General features: G+C 40.7%; 1 protein-coding gene and 1 pseudogene across 1 annotated transcript; one reads left to right on the top strand and one right to left on the bottom strand.

Moving 5' to 3' along the window:
* Positions 1 to 2309: 2309 nt before the first annotated feature.
* On the top strand, positions 2310 to 8092 carry LOC139783688 (protein germ cell-less-like; annotated as a pseudogene).
* A 482-nt stretch (positions 8093 to 8574) lies between these two features.
* LOC139783687 (UDP-galactose transporter senju-like) lies at positions 8575 to 9750 on the bottom strand. Its single transcript, XM_071722828.1, has 6 exons — positions 9596 to 9750; positions 9341 to 9455; positions 9204 to 9250; positions 8959 to 9098; positions 8732 to 8875; positions 8575 to 8589 (listed from the first exon to the last, which is right to left on the bottom strand). The coding sequence occupies exons 1-6, from the start codon at positions 9681 to 9683 to the stop codon at positions 8575 to 8577; spliced, it is 549 nt and encodes a 182-aa protein (XP_071578929.1). The 5' UTR covers positions 9684 to 9750.
* Between the last annotated feature and the right edge of the window lie 10526 nt (positions 9751 to 20276).

The following is a 20276-nucleotide window of genomic DNA, read 5'->3' as shown; positions in this document are numbered from 1 at the left end:
CATATAGCAAAATTTAAGAGGTCAAGAGTTGGTTGTCCCCTTATGTCCTCTTATTCAATTTCAGTTTAAGCAAAAAATAAAACGTTATGACGCTTTTCAACCAATCAAATTTATGTAAAAACTATTTGAATCCTGCATTAATTTGGCTCTGGAAACTGTGTAGAAATCAATCCACTGCTTTATAAAGGCTCCATAGAGCACAAAATATGTCCAGGTATATTTAAAATCTTTCCACGCGAAGTCACCATCGTTCCATCTCTCGCCGTCCAGAACGGGCCAGCCACCGAGTGTCCTTAGGTTGTTCAGTAATGGTGTCAAGCCTCTCTCCTCGATAGCGGTCAATAAAAGAAACAGCAGAAATAAGAATAAAATTTTATCTTTTCTTCAACGGCGTTTATAGGTATCGCATAAACGTAGTTAGTAAAATATAGAATAATAATAGATATTAAAGTAGGACATTTATTATAATAAATAATTACATATATAAAACAATTACCTTGAATTAATCGTCGCGTCGCGTAATAAAGAGTCACACGGTCGGTTGTCGGTCTCGCTCCGACACTACCGTATCTCTCGATCGATATAGGTTAAGTGAACTGACTGTGACGTGACAGCGCGCTGAATCCGCACTATCTACACTGCGCGCAGTACATCTGCACTGCGCGCATACACACATATATATACACACACACGTATACATCGAAACTGGCGATACTAACGCCACTAGCCGCCAGTGTCGAAAAAGTGAAAGCGACATTTCTCTGTTATCTGTTTGTTACATGTATGTTATGATCGGCGTTAGGAGAAGTATCTTAAAAAAAATTTTTCACATTTTGGACTTTGCGTCGCAATATCTCCGCTCGTAGGGCACGTAGCGGAATATTATAAGAGAAACCCCCCCCTATTTGGACCCCAAGCTATCGATCAAGCCTACTTAGAACTTGATCCGTTCACTCGTTATCGAGATCTCAACATCTCGGGTACTCGCAACCCGTCGCGTCGCGTAAAAGAGTCACGGTCGGTCTCGCTCCGCGTGTACTTGGCGCGAGACACTACCGTGTCTCTTGATTTTTAAAGTAACAAATAATTTATATTTTATTTTAGTATATTTATTTATAAATTATATGTATATTATATACTTACATATTAATATTATGTACTCTTATCAAAACGCAATTCTTTCGCAGTCACGACCACACGACTTATACGTACTACGAAGTACGACTCTACGTTTTTCTCTGCTTTAGTTCACGTCTACGTCTACGACAGACGTAAGCGCTCACGTCTCCTTCTCTGCCATCAGCCTAAACGCACAAGCTTTGGCGTATCCTGATTTGTCAGGTCGAGGACTACGACCGTCGTATATCGCTACGCCATGTTATGTGCTTTAAAGTCCTATATTAGTAGAGAGACGCAAACTTTACCCCCACTTTGCTGCCGTCGCCATCTTGTGCTCGTATACCCGTACGATATTAAGGGTCGACAGGAGTAACACTACCGACCTCTGTCGGGTTGCTTAGCTGCGATCCGTATTTTATTTATTATAAATTTTTTAAGAGCCAAAATGGAAGTAGCGGGTTGCGGCTGATCTTACTGATTAAAACGAGCATAAGTTTAATGAGATTCGTTAATTAATTTGGCTAAAATTTGGGAAAAACCGTTTCAAAGCAGCTTTTCAGACCTGGAAGATTTTCCATTTTGACTCTTAAAAAATTTATAATAAATAAAATACGGACTCGCAGCTAAGCAACCCGACAGAGGTCGGTAGTGTTACTCCTGTCGACCCTTAATCTACTACGACTAGAGTCCTATATTAGTAGAGAAACGCAAACTTTACCCCCACTTTGCCGCCGCCGCCATCTTATGATCGTACTCCCTGCTGTCTATTAGTCTATAACCGACCAATCAGAAGGAGGAACAAGTTTGCGTCTCTCTACTAATATAGGACTCTAATGTGCTTTGACTCACAATGAGAAAAATAAGGAATAAGATTAAGGAATAAAGGCCATTGCACGTAACAATGTTTCAGGGTGCCATTACATGGAGCGCGGAAACGCGGAAACGCGGAAAGAAAGTAACTAGATTCCGCGTTTCCGTCGCTTCTTTCTATCCCATTTGAGCGGAACAGTGGAGTTTATGCGTGTTTCGTGTGTGTGTGTGCCAAGAAGTGCTGAACAAAGTATTAAGAAGTGTAAATAGAGTCGGAAATCCATCGGGTCAAAGGAAGAAGTGTAAAACGTTTATAATGTAAAACGTTTATAATGTAAAACGTTTATAATGTAAAACGTTTATAATGTAAAACGTTTATAATGAACGGTCCAGTAAGTATTTGAGTATTGAGTATTAAGTATATTGTAGTATTTGTAAATTAATAATAAATTGACATAACGCTTAAATTAAATTAAAAAGAATTACTATTAAGACCTACTAAATGAAGTCATAACCTCACTTTATGTGAAATAAAGTAAATTAAACACTTGTATATGTTTGCAGGCTACAAAGTGTGGATACTGCGGTTTCATTTTACATGGATCATGTGGAACAATTTTAGACCATCATTGTTTTGGTGCATATGATAAAAATACTGACGTTATACATGTTGACGAAAATGCTGTGGCCACTATGAGTATGTTAAACAATGGTTCTTTTATAAATGATTATAGTGACAGTTGCATAAAAAGCTATTATTTATTAAGTATATTTATTTATTTATTTATTTATGTAGTGTAATTCGTGAAAAAGTTCTTATTATCCATTATAACCCAGCAAACACCAAATATAATTGATATATAACCTGGGAGTAACAGATTATATAACAGGTGTTATACTGTAGTAGCATAACAGTTATATAACTTTACTTTATTATTATAATATAACTAGGTTATAAAACTATTATGTTGCTCCGTTATTTATATGTTATAATAAATGCACATTAATACAACTGTTATATATGCGTGTTATACAACAACGGTTGCGTTGATATTATATAAATATTATATAACCTCATCGATAACATGCGCCATAGCGGCGTGCGCAAGTTCGCGCGCTTCTGCTAGTGCCATCGTGCCACGATCGCGACGATACATAATACATTTGGAAGACCGCGCCCATCCGTGGGAGATCGTAATCGTGAACCGCGTTCGCGGGTGTCTCGTGCGTGCGACGGCCCGGCGCTCGTGAAAGGACTCGACGCCGGCGAGAGACGGTCGAGGACGTGGCTTTGATTCGTCCTCGTACGAGAGATAACTTGAAGGTATGTATTATAGGTTAGAACACGTTGTGCACATTAGGAGGTACTTTCCGTTTCACGCACGATGCGCATAATGCATCATTTATCCTTGTTATTCATCGAGTGTTAATAAACAAGGATAAATGCTGCATTATGCGCATTATGCGTGAAACGGAAAATACCCTAAGGGTCGGTGTGGCAGCCGTTGTCAGCTACCAGGAAGTCGCGGAAAGTACAGAACGTTGTACGACGCGGCGACAGGTTAAAAAGATCGAGACATCCTGTCAAATTGCAATTACTTCGATTTGTTTGACAGGACTTCGTGTATCCTAGCAACCGGGTTTTGCAAAAAGTCGCCCATAGATAGATGTCGTAACTCGTACTTCAAATTCAGCTGTGATGAAATATAAAGGCGACCGATTTCAAGGAAAATCGGCGATTCGGCGAATTGTCCTGGCGTTACATATACAGGGTCAAAACGCCTCGTCTTTTTGATAAAAAAGATCCTCCTCGTTCCTACGAGGAAGGGATCTGCAAGAGGCGCAAGACTCGCCCACTTCCTCTTGACCAAATCTTCGCGGTCAAGAGGAAGGTGGTTGCGCCAGCCGCAGCCCGAGGCGCAAGACGCCCTGTGGAAGGCGCTAAGTCGCTTCCTCTTGGTGCCAGTCGCCAGGATACCGGCGCAAGACGCCTGGCTCACGGCTTCAAGCCGTCTTCAGCCGGCGCAAGGCGCCCTGCTCCCGGCGCAAGTCGCTCAGTCGCTCCGTCGACTCCTAGCGCTAGTCGCTCGATAGGAAAGTCCTTGCCGTCTCTTAGCGCTAGTCGCTCTCCGTCTCCCTGCGCTAGTCGCTCGTCCCTCGGCTTAACGCCGATTTCCGGCGCCGGCCGCCCTTCCGGCTCTTCGCCAATTCTCGGCGCAAGTCGCCCAACTCCAGTGGCATCAACAACACCAAAGAGGAAACGGCCTTTTGAGATTGGGACGTCGACGCCGAACTCAAAAGGATCTTCACCAAAGAATCCATGGGTTCTTCCATCCTTGATCTCTCCGCCTTCGTTGTCGCCTATCAGAAGGACCACTGAAGGGACGCAGACGATTCGACTGGAGTTTCCAGATTCCTCGACTCAGACGGTTCATCAGGAGAAACAGGATTCCTCAACGCAGACGGAATCTTCTGAATTCTTACAAGCAGATAAGAGGGAAGCAGCGACGCAGACTAAACGACGAGGAGGACGAGAACAACGACGAGGACGAGGACGACGAGGAAGAATATTGTAAAGCAAGAAATTTTATCAAGAAAATGTTGTAATGTTCTGAAATTGTTTGACTAAAAATGTTTAATGAATAAAATGTTCTAAAAAAACAACAACAACAAAAAAATATCTTAGCGATTATTCAATCAGACGACGTTTCGTTTAAAGTCGGCTTCTGTAATCTTATTTCGGAGCGAGATACTTCGTTATCCGATTGATTCTGTACAGTTGGTGTTGTAATTTCGTCACGTTTTCGTTGGTAGATAATTTACGAGTTTATTGTTTGTGTTTATGGTTTATGGTTTATTGTTTATGGTTTTAGTTAACAATATGTAAGTTTAGGATATGTGAAGAAAAATGTGTTCTTTTTTTAGAGTCCATATTTTGCTTGTAAGTTTTCCGGTTCTTGGAGAGAGGCTAACAAAAAAGTCATTAGTGTCGAAATCACGGATCCTAATATTACGATAAATTGTAAGGACACGTCGTGGAATTAAACATACAAATTACTCTGCAGAAAAATAACTAAGAATAATATGTGAAAGGATTTATATCGTGTCATCTAGAAATAATATCTAAAATTGTTCCAGCATTGTCTGTGGTATTGGGTTCGTTGTATCAAGACGAGGTCAGTTTGGAGCTGAAAGACGTGGTTTCTATTCTGGCAACGTCTACACTGTTTCAACTGCAAGGCTTAATAGATGAGTGCGTAGACATAATGGTGGAGACTACAAACAGTGAGACTGTTGTGTCGTATTATAACGCAGCTGTGTCGTATGGTGTGCTTACTGTGAAAGCAGCTGCGAAACGATGGCTGGAAGTCAATCTGTTGGGTTACGGATGGCGACATCCGTCCTTTTTGAAGCAAATTTCGCCAGACTTGATGACAGAATTGGTCGCCAGTCTTGATTTGGTTGTTTTGCAAACAGAGTTTTGCATATACATGATGCTACGCTTGTGGTACGTTTATAAATGATCCATATTTGACTTCTGAGAGTAACAAGTAATGGAATCTGTGTGTTTGTTGTGTAATTATATGTGATTGCTCTATTTCCAGGTTATTTGCACATTTATGCACACTATAATTACGAGGAGACGCTAAAAATTGATGAATACTTTAAAAATCACAAGTGGACCGAGCCGTTTTTAACGACTGAAGAGAGCAAGGAATATGCAGCGCCTTTCAAAGCACTGAGGATGAAATATCTGCTGTTACATGCACAAGACGACAAGATCTTATACAGTGATAATTTAATACCACCAGACTGGCTGCACGGTGCTTACAGAGAACAGTGGCTTCACTTGTTAAGAGTGGGTGGAAATAAAGACAGAGGGTAGTTTACAAGTGCTACAATTAAATTTTTCTTTTTTAATAGAATCAATATAGACGGAACTACGTATTTTCTGCTCCACGTGCAGTCCGGCGCAAATGACGGAAGAGAAATTTTCCAAGGAGTGCTTTCGGTGCGGCAGATGTGTCGAGAAGCCAGGCGAACACATTTGGAGATGGAAGGCATTCTATTATGGACTAGATTTACTAATGACTTTAGACACAACTAGCCTGCGGATTGAAAGAAACCACAGACTAGACTGTGAGCATATCAAGGCAAATCACAAAGAGCATAAAATTCTAATAAAGTAAGTTTTAGATTATCAGTTGATTGATTCAATACTTTTAGATCGAAGTTAATAACAGAAATATGAAATTTTTTTTAGAGTCTGTCTATTTTTACTGAATGAACAACGTCAAGTAAAACATGTCCAAGACTCGCGTATGTTAAGATTACGTTTGAGGAGGAACACAGAAGTAAGTTAGCATTGAAAACGACGGCATGTGTTCTTATATAATTTATATGGTGCGCATTACGTCACGTATTAATATTTTCAGCACGAGATAATGACTCTGGACAAACAGTTATGTTATCCTCTGTACGTATCGGTTAACATGCAACTAGTCACTCCACTCACATTGGGAGAAGAAGACACAGCGACCGACTTACTTTCGGATACTTAGCACTTCGAGAATGTAATGCTCTATGAATATGTAAAGATAAAGGCCATGGGATCCAATTGACGCTTTGTAACATAATCTATTTAATTACGAATGTTAGACGAAGTTCGTAGGCACACGTTACTATTTGGCACAACACTTAAATAGAAAGAGATATGGATCTCCAGTAAAAACTTTTTTCTTTATGGAGATACACAGAATCTATTCTTACCGTGTTCATTTTTAACAAGTTCTTTAGTCAATTTGGAGTTGACCTTTCAATGAAAATGTTTTATAATTTTTAAATTAACAACAAATAATAGACAGTTAAATTTATATCATCTATAAATAGATAAAATCATACTTTTACAATAATTTCAAGTAGATTTTAGTAAAATTTTAATTTCATGTATTGCGACATATAATATTGGAAAATTGTGGAAAATACAAATATGCAAATTCAATATTTTTAATAAGAAAAAAAAATCATCTTTAAATTGGCTAAAGAATCGGCCATTAAAAATAACACGGTAGGAATGGAACTTTCGACATATATTTGTATATCAGTGTACATCAGTGTACATTAATTAATGAATATGATACGGTTGATGCATTTGATGTGGTTCACATTAATTATAGCGGTCATTCCAACAAGCTTTAGTCACTAGGTAGATTTTAATCTTCCTTCGTATATTGAGAGACATCGCGGTGTATATTAACGCTATTAAATGATGTTTTAATGTGGTTGTTCCTAAACACGTTTTGACTGATTAAAATTGCATTAGTTATAGCCTAATAAGTTGGATACAATGCAATCAATCAAAATTCCGCTTATCTGTTTAGTATCTTGATTCGTTTTTTGTAATTGATTTGTATGCAACTTTACAATACCAAATAATTGTATTAGAATGTTATTAGACGAGGACTGAGCAAGGATCAATAGCCAAAGATGGCAAATACCGTTTATAACAAATTTTATCAATGCATGGGAGATAAGATGTTATTTTAAGCTGGAGCTCGGGAGGGAGTGATAAAATATCACTCATCACCGCCTTCAAACAGCTAGGTTGTGAAGACAGTGCAACCATTTGCACGTACGGCTATTACTTTAGATGAATTTCATTTTTCATCAAGTTTCATCAATTCGGAAATTGGCCGCTGTAGATACGTCAAGTAATTACGACAGAAGTGCGCTTCTAATGATTTTGCATTACTTTTACCGCATCTCGACTAGCGTCTCGGGCTTCTGAAACAAGTTGCGCTGACTTGTTTGCAGAAACCAAGGATGTAACCATATATTAAACTGCGAGAAGAGATATATGTATTCTCCGAGTGCTGAAGATATTTTAGTGATATATTTATTAATATATTAAATATATTTGTTAACTTTCGGAATTATGGAAAGTTGCATATTATACGAGGGTCGTTCAATAAGTCCTTAGAAAAAGATAGAAAAACAAGTTATTTTGGATCAATTTTTTTTTATTTTTCGACATTATCTTTTTTTAGATTTTCTAAAGACTTATTGAACGACCCTCGTAATTAATTGGATTTTATAAGCAAATATATGTATACTTTGAAAAAAATTTGCAATAATATTTCTAATAAAATTATTATTAAATATTTATATTTGTCCCTTTTCTACGCAAAAACATGTATGTCTTTTGCACATGCTAATTCCAGAAAAGGTTTTTAAATTAATTTCAAGCAAAAGCAAATAAAACAGTTTGTTTTCGCTTAGAATTAATTTAAAGATCTTTTCTGGAATTAGTATGTACAAAAGGCAAATTATAAATTAATTAATATACAGTCAAATATACGATAACAGTTACACTGCAGTTATATTACAATAATGCTTTAAATTATATTACTGCTATATAAATGTTATGTAACATTTCACTTACTCGTTGTATTTATATTATATAACTGCAATACATATGAGTGGGAAATTACCACTAACGTGTACATAACCTGATACAATCGTGTTATATTGCGTGTTACATTTCGTTATATCAAGATAATATAACAGTAATATACCCGTGTTTGCTGGGAATTATCTTCCATTATAATACGGTAAATACTTAAACTAAAACGTTACGCTAACATCTCAGCAACATAATGACTAAAAATGTTTATCGGGTTTATCCATTATAACATAAATATAAGTGACTGAATAAACTGATCTAAATTAATGAAATACTTATCAGAATACATATATATATATATATATATATATGTATATATATCAATGATAGGTGACTCACTTGTGCAAGAATTAGAAGTAGAAAAATATCTACGTGGAATTCCGTGCCAAGGACGTGGGCGTCGAAGTGCTTTACCATGCAGCCGACTGTCAAGATCACTAGGGAAAACCACTGCGTCGCGGACAACTTTTTGCTAAATATGACCTAGAAGAAATCAGAATTCTTACATTATCCGTTCAACACGTCGTTGTTCTCTACTCCTACACTGAAAGCAATATTATTGATACCTGGACAATGATTCCCGTAAGTACAACGCGGAGTTGCAGCAAGACGTAGTAAGTCGTGGGGTCGAATCTAGCCAGATTGACAAATGCTAGATTGTTGTACAGGCAATATAAAAGCGCAGGTATCATATATAGCAGAAGCACTAAAAATTGACACAAGTTTTCTTTAGTATCCTTTGGAAATCGATCATGCTGGGCATTTGTATAGTAAGTTCCTGGAATTCTTTATCTCTATTTTTTAATCTCACCCTTTTTATTCTTCCTCGTCTCCTGGAGAAGCGTTAGGATGCTATTACTGCAAATTCAAAATTAATACCGATAAGAAAAATCAAGCTAAGATGAAGTCTAGCTCTGTAAACAAACTACGAATTCTCGAGTTGCTTACTCTTTGCAGTAGAGCGCTGTGGATATGACCAATTTTAGAACTTCTGTCATCAGCACAACTGCCACAATATTATATTCGTAGCGGCCGCTTTTCTGAGACCACGTCACGAGAATACCTGCAGGAGATTATTGCATTCCGATGTCAAATTTAGTGGCAATTCACGTTTAATTAATAAAATTCCTGTTTTACTTTTCTCATTTGTTGCTTACAGCAAGCAAGATGAAAGTTGGTTACAAAACATGTGGCTCAACGTACCTTGGTTTATGCAGAGAGCTATATAGGAGATGAAAATAACAGGACTCCACCTTCCCGGAAACAATTCGCCCCAGTTTATCCTTCCCATCCTTCGACTTTTCTTGGTCACTTCAGCTTGAACAATTTTGGGCCATCATGTTTGAGAGTCATTCCTTCTCCGGTTTTGTACGTATGCACGTCAACGTGAACGCGCACCAGCAAAGGCCGCTGGCCGGATACTCTGGCTGATACTACTACGAAGAGTGGGAATGTAAAATAATTAGTAATAATTGAAAAAATGTAAAAATGCTGTCACCTCATTTTCTAATATAAACAGTTGTATAAGTAATATGTACGAAATGAAATGTTCCCACTCTTCAGAAGACGTGCACAAACAATAACGTACCTTTGAAATTGAGATTGAAAATTATAACCTATTACCACGTCTATCCTTGTCTATAAGTTCCGATAAGTTGAGCTGTGAATGGCTGTCATTCGGTGCCGGGTGCCGCACCCGGAAAAAAATGCATGATACGGTACTACAAACATGACCATAGACTAATGAATTTCACTAGATCGCCCACTCCTTGCAGTCTATTGTCTATTGTCTATAATGTTCATGATCCGTACCCTGGACGATATTCTACCTGGCATCCATCAAGGTTTTCCTTAATTTCCGGAGACTGTAGATTGCATGTCACCGTTAAAAAGATGTCTGGTTTCCCTAACTTTCTCACCAAATCTGGACGATATTCTACCTGGCATCCATCAAGGTTTTCCTTAATTTCCGGAGACTGTGGATTGCATGTCACCGTTAAAAAGATGTCTGGTTTCCCAAACTTTCTCACCAAATCTGGACGATATTCTACCTGGCATCCATCAAGGTTTTCCTTAATTTCCGGAGACTGTGGATTGCATGTCACCGTTAAAAAGATGTCTGGTTTCCCAAACTTTCTCACCAAATCTGGACGATATTCTACCTGGCATCCATCAAGGTTTTCCTTAATTTCCGGAGACTGTGGATTGCATGTCACTGTTAAAAAGATGTCTGGTTTCCCAAACTTTCTCACCATAGACAATTGCATCTTGGTATCTTTCTTGCATGTTCCTTGGACTTCCCATAAATGATGATGGTAATATTACTGGTATACCAGCTTTAATTCCTTTATTTTGTTCTCGATTATCTAGGTGATCCATTAACCCTGAATACAGTTCTGCTCTTAACTTCGGCTGATTTAATTTAATATTAAGTCTGTTAGCCTCAGTTTTCATAGAGGCATCTAGTATGAATTGATACCTTAACTTGCCTGCCATTTTAAATTGACCAAATTCTTTTCTAGGTGCCAGCAAGTACATAAAAATTCATCTGAGAAATTTTATATCCTTGATATAGAGGATTATTTGATTTTATTTCAGAATGCCATCCATCGTTGCCATATGGATATAATAAAGGATAACACATTGGGTCACACCTTTTATCCACAATTGAAATTTGTTGGACATCGTTCGAATTTGTGTTATATATTGTTCGATACGGTGGAGTCGCAAGAGAATCAGGGCAAGGCGCTGAGTAAGCGAGACAGGATTTGATAACAACAATAATATATTCTATGGTTTCATATGTACAGTTCTGTTTGCGTTATCTCAGGCGGCGCCTGAAAGGCGCCTCATCAAAAAATGTAGGTGCTGAATGCACTGAATTAAAATTTGAGTTTCTGGACGGCTTTATTCACAAGGGTGGTGGAGACCTTGTTGTTGTTAAGGTCGAGTTTAGAGCCCGGGGTGGCTGGAAGCTGGTCCGTGGGTTCGTCCGGTGGCTCTATTGGCGAACAAGGAGCCAGGAAGGCTCGCTTACACACGGTCTGAGAGGCCGTGGTCCGGGTTTCCTTCACGGGAATCAGATGGAGGGCCGGCGGTCGCGAGATGCGGCAATCTCGCTTGGCGAGTGTTAATCCGGCAGGCCTGGTGCGGCGCACCTCCGGGAGCTCTATAGGTATTAGCTTCCACGGACGTAGTGTCTGGCCCGTGGAGGGCTCTGGCCGTTTCTTGTGCCGCTCCTGCGTCACTGGCTGGCCTATCCCTGGTTTCTCGAGGGGCCCTGGCCTCTTCTCACGCCGCTCTTGCGGCGCTGGCTGGCTGAGGAGGGGCTTCCTCCTTCTTTGGCTACGCGTTCTCGTCCTGCACCGTCTCTTCTTGGTGGTGGCGTGTGTGGAGCCGCTCGGCGCCACCACTTCTGTAGAGCCGGGCCCTGAAGGGGCGTCCGGTCTGGCAGGAGCAGCGGTCTCCACGGTGATCAAAATGGGTTGCAATAAAGCGGAGGAGAAGTCGCTCGACGCTTGATTGCGGTTAAGCGGAGGAGAGGATGTCTCCCTCGACGCGGGTAAATTGACTCGATCCACTCAACGCTTCCTCGACACCAAAACTTGTGGAGTATAGCGAAAGGATTCGAATGATGGTCCTTGCGCGGCCCGCCTTATGAAGCCGCATGGCCGTACTTTAAGTACGAGTAAATGCGGGTGAGCCGGCGACGCGCCGCGGCAGGTCGCGGCAGCTGATAAGCGCGGGGTGGCCGGGCGCGCATTCGTCAGGCGCGCGAGACTAAGGTTCGGCGTCCCGAACATATATCCTAATGTCTCTCTCAAATGGAGGTTCACCACCAACATTATTAAAGACCACGGCTATTTCATTTGCACATGGGGCATTATACCTTCTTTTATCTTATTTCGGATCTTTTCTGAACGACAACATCAAATTTGGTGCTTGAGTACCCTGAAAATTTAAGTTTATTTCTATCTGACGCATCATCTTAAACGTCCTCGTTAATAAATTGTCATACTCCATGAGAATTATCAATTCTCTCATCAGACTTGCATCACAGCCTTTATTTGCGTCCTTTTTTAATCTTTGATTTACACCTTCTTCAGTATTTATAAAATAAAGCTGTGCAAAACGTGGAGCTTCCCCTTCTCCTGGACGCATTGCCGTCGAGGTCAATGATGATATTGCCCATAAATTTTCAAACAATAAGGCGCAATATTCACTACTTCCAAAGGATTCCTATTTCCTGGAGCACCCATCGAAACCATTGCTAATGCACTATTATATAAACAAATATTCTTCAAGAAATTCCTAAATTGAGCATCTTTTCCCATGTATAATTTTCGTGGAAATTCCGGACATTTTATTGGTTTCAAATTTATCCTTCCCTTTTGGCAACAATATGTGAATATTCCCTTATTTTCCTTTTCACATTCAAAGTTTAATGATTTGCAAAAATTGCATATCACATTCATTGGGCCTAATTTGTAAACTTTTACTTTAATTTCCTTCTCCTTTGCAATAAGCGCAACATGATAATTTAAGTTTCTTTCTTGGCGTATTCTCTCAGCATGCCTGTGTGCTGTGTGCACGTCTTTGAGAAACAGCTTCCACTCGTTTTCTTCTTGCTTCCTCATTTTCATCGGCCCTCCTCTGAACATGTCTCTGGGCATCTCCTTCTAAACGTTGTGTCCTTAATCTCTCCCTCCTTTCCTCCGTACTCTCACTTTCCTGCTGTCGTCGTCTTTGCTGTGCATGTCTCTCTGCATCATTTTCTAATCTCTCCCTCTTTTCCTCCGTACTCTCACTTTCTTGCTGTCGTCGTCTTTGCTGTGCATGTCTTTCTGCATCATTTTCTAATCTCTCCCTCCTTTTCTCTGTACTCTCACTTTCTCGCTGTTGTCGTTTACGCATGCCATCCGAACTCACTCTAGACACATTTCCTTTTCTTCTCTTTCTAGGCATTTTTCTCAAATTCACCAAATAACGGAATATATTAATAATTAAGTTTATCCGTCTTAATTAATTCTATTTTGGTCTTTTATAATAATTTTACTATTTGTTTTTTACATATCTTTTTTTAAAATGTACACATTCGTGTCTGTACATCTATCCGGATCGATTTATCGATTACTGACAACTCGGTAAATGAAACACACGATATATTTTAATCACTTCCCGATATCTATCTTTTTTTTTCAAATAATATTTCGAATATATATATTTTATCACTTAATTTAAAATCCTAATTTTTCTTTTACCAAAATAAATTTTCGAAAAGATTCCCAAATTTGATGAAATTCCAAAAATGCAAGTAAATTAATTGCTATGAACTTACGTTTTATAATTTATTAATAAAAAATTGTCTTCTTTCGTGAATAGACTCACCCTATTGTTAGAAACTCACTTACCTCACTTGCCTTAGTTATACCTTTATTCCGTAAGTTACCTTCTCAAGTCAGGAAAACAGGGAAAAATTACAATAGGAACAGGATAAAATAATTTTTTTGTAATCCTAGTGGCGTTGGATGGCTACTTTTTAATTCATCACGATCGTGTGGGTAGGAGGGACGGAGGAATTGGCTGCTATGTTCACAACTCACTGAAGGTCAGGGTTATTTCCGTTTCTGCAGAAGTAGAAAATGCTCCTGAGTATTTTATTATTGATACCCGCTTGCCTAACGATGAGGCAGTATTGTTTGCGTCGGTCTATAGAAGACCAAAGGGTCTTCTCTTGCATGAATTTGTTGAGGCACTCACTGGAGTTACGCACTTATACAAGAATATTATCATTGGGGGTGATTTGAATTGTAACCTTTTTTCGACTAATTATGAAGCTAACTACCTCCGTGAACTAATGTCAAGCATATCAATGAATATTGTACATTCAGACGCTACGCATCATACAGCTACTGCTGACTCGTGGCTGGACGTTTTGGCGGGGGATGATAGTGATAAGGTCCAAGCTTTTGTCAAATCAGAGTGCCCGTTTATAGCCGGACATGACCTTGTTGAATTGTTGCTCTCGCTGAATACGAGCATGGCTTTCGAGCATACAATCTCAAGGCGTAGCTACAGGAGTATTGATGGAGACGAGTTCCGAGACTATCTGCGGTCGGTCATGGGTGGTTCTGCGTTCCAGATGCGCATTCAGGCCGTCACTGACGGTGTCCGAGTGGTGACCGGACTGGGTCTGGTGTTGATTGGCTCTGTGCGGTGTTGTCGGAGACCTTACTGGAGGCACTGGATATGTACGCCCCGATACGAGAATTTCAGATCAAGAAGCCCCCTGTGCGGTGGCTCACTGATGATCTCGTGACTCAGCTCCGCGAACGTAATCGATTGTATAACCGTGCGAGGCGCTCAAATAGTTTGCTAGGCTATGCCACCTATAGACTTTTTCGAAATCAGCTCAACGTATCCTCTTGTATCCTTCCTGGCCTTCCAACCTGAGAGTATCATATCGAAGATTCTTGGTTCGCGTCGGAGAAGACATTCGCCGGACTTCTACGTTATGAGAGACCGCTTTATTGACCACCGTATTGGTTTTTTAAATTTAATTTAAAAAAAGAGTCGAAAAGTTCGCAAATTTTATGTATTGAATAAGAATATATTTATTGCGCACTAATTACTGCGCTTGACTCTTATTGTCTTTTCCTGTTTATATTCAAAAGCTTAACCAGCTTTTCAATATAATAGTCATGTGAGCTTGCAAGCTCCTAGCGGCCACATGTGTGGTAAGCACGATTACTTAATTTCTTGTCAATGAGAAAAGGTATTATTTACTGTAATTGTTTCCTCAACAACACTGTTTTCAGGGAACGTTTAGGATGGAAAGGGAACACAGATACGCGTTTGATTGCAGACATGAAAGGATAGTCAACTTATTTGGATAAAGATCCATAAATGTATTACTGTTATTTATTTTTATAATTTATACATTGAACACTATTGTATACACATGGGATTACTTAAATTTTATTCGATATTTTTCTTTTATACATTGTCAGCATAACAATATAATCTGTATTAAATAAAATATTTGTCTGTATTAAATAAAGTATTTATTATAATCTGTATTACATAAGATCTGGCCACAAGTTACTTTTTATACTTCTCGTTATACATTTTAATATTTTTGTACCGCGCAAATGTTGATTATTAAAGATTTAGCGGCAGTAGGTAAGCTAGGCGGGTTCTAAATGAAATGTGGGCGAGGGGGGGTGAGGGGCGGGGGGTATACCGCGGGGGGGGGGGTACCGCGTTTTCGGGCGCCGCGAGGAGGGGGAGGGGGGGAACCGCGTTGTTTGCCGCGCCGCGGGCGGGGGAGGGGGGAACCGCGTTTTCGGGCGCCGCGGGCGGGGGAGGGGGAACCGCGTTTTCGGGCGCCGCGGGCGGGGGAGGGGGGAACCGCGTTTTCGGGCGCCGCGGGAGAGGGGTCCGCGGGGTGAGGGGACCCGCGTTCGCGTTTTCGGGCGCCACGGGAGAGGGGTCCGCGGGGTGAGGGGCTCCCTCGTTCGCCTTTTCGCCGCGCCGCGGGGAGGGGCGACCGCGTTTTCGCCGCGCCGCGGAGTCCGCGTGCAACGGCCGCGTCGGTCCGCGTGACGTCACACGGCACGCTCCCGCTCGCGTTATCTCCCCCTCGTAGATGTTCTCTCGCGCCCCCGTCCCCCGTTTGCGCGCGTCTTCACGGTCGCGCGCGATCCCTCTCCCCCGTTCGCGGTCTTTTTCGCTCCCGGCCCCGTTCGCGTTCTCGCCCACGATCGCATATCTTTTCTTCGCCGACGATATTTAATAGTTTAGATCTTAATATATATATTTAATTTTTAATATTACATTTAAGTAAACGATAAACGAAGACAGCTTAATTCTAATGATAGGGAATGAGATGAACGGTAAATGAAAAGGAAAAATAATTAAAATTTTTTTTAACCATATTATATGCATTTATTTATCATGTAGCGCATTATACACAATAGTATCGGCAGCATACGCCAACAGTTCGCAATCTATTAGCGAATTTTTATCATAAACTTCATGCAAGCTTCTAACTGCATTACATTTATCGGTAATACAATTTTGACGTAAAATTGTTACAAATTGTTTAAATTTTTCACTTACGCCGTGAACATTTTGACATAGTTGAAAATATACATTTTTGACGCAATATTCTAGTTCGAACAGGAAGAGTACGGTTGACGGTTTCATGTACAGGCTGGTGTCGCACGATGTCAACTTTACAATATCTGCGTCACGTATTTTAACGAGTTCCAGATCTCGAAACGCTAGCGATGATGGCGCCGATGACTGCACGAGTCGCTGAATATCTGCACGTTTTTCGATGAATGTCACCCACGTTGCATGAGGCAGAATTATCCGATTGCCTCGGTTATCACCAATATGTATATCCACAGAGGACATAGGTCCCGCGTTGATTCCGACATCCAAAAATTTATACGCTGTCGATGTCAAGGCAAATCTCCTTCCCAAAATACGAGGCGTGTAGCGGGGTTTATCAAAACTGAAAAAATACAATTATGTTTATAAAAGTTTTTTTTTTGCACAAGCATATACGAAAATTAGCGGTACTTACTCATTGTGCTGTTTCTCGCACGTTTCATCCTGAATCGGAACGTAGTAGTTCGCACCATGAGTGTACATCGTAACTGGAGGCTGTTTGCGACGTACTCGAACCGTATCAAACTCTTGACTGCGCTCTAGAATCCTCGTAGACTATTTATACGTACAAAAATGCGAATCTTGCAAATAGCGCCATTGTACGGCTGCTGCTGCATGGTGACCACCACCACATATATGTTAAATGAGATATCTTTGTCAAGAACATTCGTGATGAGATCACCTCATCGGGCAATAGCATCAAATATGATTTATTTTCAAAAGCATACGTGTCTCGCAATGATTTCACCGAACACGTGCAAAACTGCAAATTTTGCAATTTCGCATAAGTCAATTGCGCGATATTGTTTTCAAGAACATGTCGCGACGTGTCTCGCGATGATTTTATCGAACACGTGCAAAACTGCAAATTCTGCAATTTTACATAAGTCAATGGGGCGTTATTGTTTTCAAGAACATACATGTCTCGCGATGATTTCATCGGACACGTGCAAAACTGCAAATTTTGCAAATAGCGCCGATGTACGGCTGCTGCATTGATACAGATCAAATCACCGAAAGTCAATGGCGCGATATCGTTTTCATGAACATACGTGTCTCGCAATGATTTCATCGCACACGTGCAAAACTGCAAATCGTAGATTTTTCGGAAGGCGTAAATGTACGGATGCTGAGATAAAATTAGATATGATAAAAAACAAACGATGCATCATTAGTAGAATATAAATTGATGAATCTGGGTGATACGCTTAGTAGTCGAGGACTGGAAGTCGCGAGTGCAACAAATTGTGTCAGAAAGAGGAACATGGAGCAAGAGTTGTTGGACCAATCCACCCTTTTAAATTCGAGGGAAGACTTTGCCGCGTGGGAGCAACGATGCGACGAGTTTATCGAATCGTTGGAAGAACAAAGCCGAATTAAACGGCCACGATTATCGATCGGTCTCAAACAGTCGTTGGTCGCCTGTATCGCACGACTCGAAGGTCTGAAAGACTCGGTACGTCAACGTTTTGTGCATGTGGGTGCAGGATACAGTGCGAGTGAGACAGGACTCAGATGGCGCGAGATAGATACGGCTTTTGAAAGTCGTATACTGACCGGTGTGGTAATAAATTCCAAACACATCGACCCTCATCAATTTCTCAAAGATGCGAGAGACATTGTACTCATTCATGTGCGGAACGTCATGCAACAACATGACAATGTAAAAATAAACACAATGTTTAATGGTGAATTTGTTGCGGGTGACAAACGCGCGAATAAAAGTATCGCAACGAGAAACTATGAACTCTTTCGTGAGTCCGATCTGTGTGAGTGGTACAAGCGACACGTCATCGAGCCTACCCTAGCATCGCTGGAGGAATTCCAGGAACGTGATAGCGGATGGGCGTTGTCGCGTATACTTAATTTGACAGTTAACATAAACAAATATAATCCATTGCACGCGGGGTGTTTTGTGGAAATACCGCGAGAAATTAAAATGAAGAGAGCGGTGATAAACGTGCGATCAATGGGCAATGCATGTTTCGCATGGTCAGTGGTGGCTGCTCTGCATCCAACCCAAAGAAATGCAGATCTGCAATCGTCGTATCCTCATTACACGTCGGTGCTAAATCTTACAAACATTAAATTTCCAATGACGTTGGATCAAATTAAACGGTTTGAAGATCACAACGACATCTCCATCAATGTGTACGGTATCGAGAAAAAAAACAAGGAACTTGCGATCTTGCCAATACGGGTTACTGGTCGAAAGATGAACAGACATGTAAATCTGCTGTACATGCAGGACGACAACGTGGGACATTTTGCATGGATCAAGAACCTGTCCCGCCTCGTGAGCTCGCAATTGAGCAAGAAAAAGAACAAAAAATACTTTTGCGATCGGTGAGTATACATCCTAATAAATAATAAAAATAATTTTTACGTAAAAATATATTTAAAAAAAATTCTTTATTTACAGATGCTTGCACTACTTCAGCTCCAGCGAGAAATTGGAAGCCCACACCGTCGACTGTCAGGAGATGAACGACTGCGCGATCAAGTTACCGAGCGATAACGACAAGTGGTTGGCCTTTAAAAATCACGGCAGGAAGGAACGAGTTCCGTTTATCGTATACGCCGACCTTGAATGTACCCTGGAGAAGATGGAAGCGGATCCGGAAACGTCCAGGTACACATATCAACATCATCGCGTGTTTAGCATAGGGTACTACGTGCGCTGCTCGTACGACGACTCGCTATCAATGTATCGGTTTCGTCGCGATAAGGATTGCGTCGCGTGGTTCGCTGAGGAGCTAAGACGTTTAGCTCACGACGTAAAGACAATCTTGTCCACTAATATACCCATGGCGAATTTCACGCGAGACGAGTGGGAAAAGTTTAACAGCGCAACGCACTGTCACGTGTGCGAAAAACCGTTCGAGCCAGACGACGTGCGAGTACGCGATCATTGTCATCTGACCGGTCAGTACAGAGGTCCCGCGCACTCAAACTGTAATCTAAACTACAAAGATTCGCATTGCATTCCCATAGTTTTTCATAATTTATCTGGCTACGACGCACATTTTATTATAACGGAAATAGCAACAGCGTACGAAGGACATGTAGACTTGCTCCCAATTACAAAAGAGAAATACATTTCATTTACAAAAAACGTTAAAAGCACCGAAGATAAAGATAAGAAAACTTGCGTCAAATTGCGATTTATCGATTCGTACAAGTTTCTCACCGCTAGTCTCAACAAATTGGCATCTTATCTAAGCAAGGATAAACTGCGAATATTGCAACGCGAATTTTGTAAAACATCCGCAGAAAATTTTGATTTGCTGACACGAAAAGGCGTATTTCCGTATGAGTACATTGACTGCGTCGAAAAGTTGGAGGACTCGTGTTTACCACCGCGCGACTCGTTTTATAGTTCATTGACAGGTGACACCGTATCCGAGAGCGATTACGCGCACGCCGTCAACGTCTGGCAGCGGTTCTCCATTCGAACGCTCGGTGACTACAGCGATTTATATCTCAAAACCGATGTCTTGCTGTTGGCCGATATCTTTGAAAATTTTCGCGATAGCTGCGTCGCGAGTTATGGACTCGATCCGGCATATTATTATACTCTACCAGGTTTTACGTGGGACGCTATGTTGAAGCATACGCGTATCAATTTCGAATTGCTCACCGACATTGACATGGTCATGTTTATCGAACGCGGTATACGCGGCGGTTTGAGTCAATGTTCAAACAG

The sequence above is a fragment of the Temnothorax nylanderi genome, unplaced genomic scaffold (assembly GCF_030848795.1).
Source record: "Temnothorax nylanderi isolate EJ_2023f unplaced genomic scaffold, tnyl_v1.0 TNYL_tig0531_pilon, whole genome shotgun sequence".
Taxonomy (NCBI): domain Eukaryota; kingdom Metazoa; phylum Arthropoda; class Insecta; order Hymenoptera; family Formicidae; genus Temnothorax; species Temnothorax nylanderi.
The sequence above is the reverse complement of the archived record's forward strand: the minus strand, read 5'-3'. Positions and strand labels throughout refer to the sequence as shown.

Excerpts from the sequence above, each read along its gene's own strand:
- LOC139783687 (XM_071722828.1), bottom strand. The coding sequence starts at position 9,683 with ATGGGAAGGATAAACTGGGGCGAATTGTTTCCGGGAAGGTGGAGTCCT. Across the intron at positions 9,456-9,595 it reads AGCTCTCTGCATAAACCAAG|GTATTCTCGTGACGTGGTCT; the intron begins GTACGTTGAGCC and ends AATCTCCTGCAG. Across the intron at positions 9,251-9,340 it reads ACAGCGCTCTACTGCAAAGA|TAATAGCATCCTAACGCTTC; the intron begins GTAAGCAACTCG and ends TTGAATTTGCAG.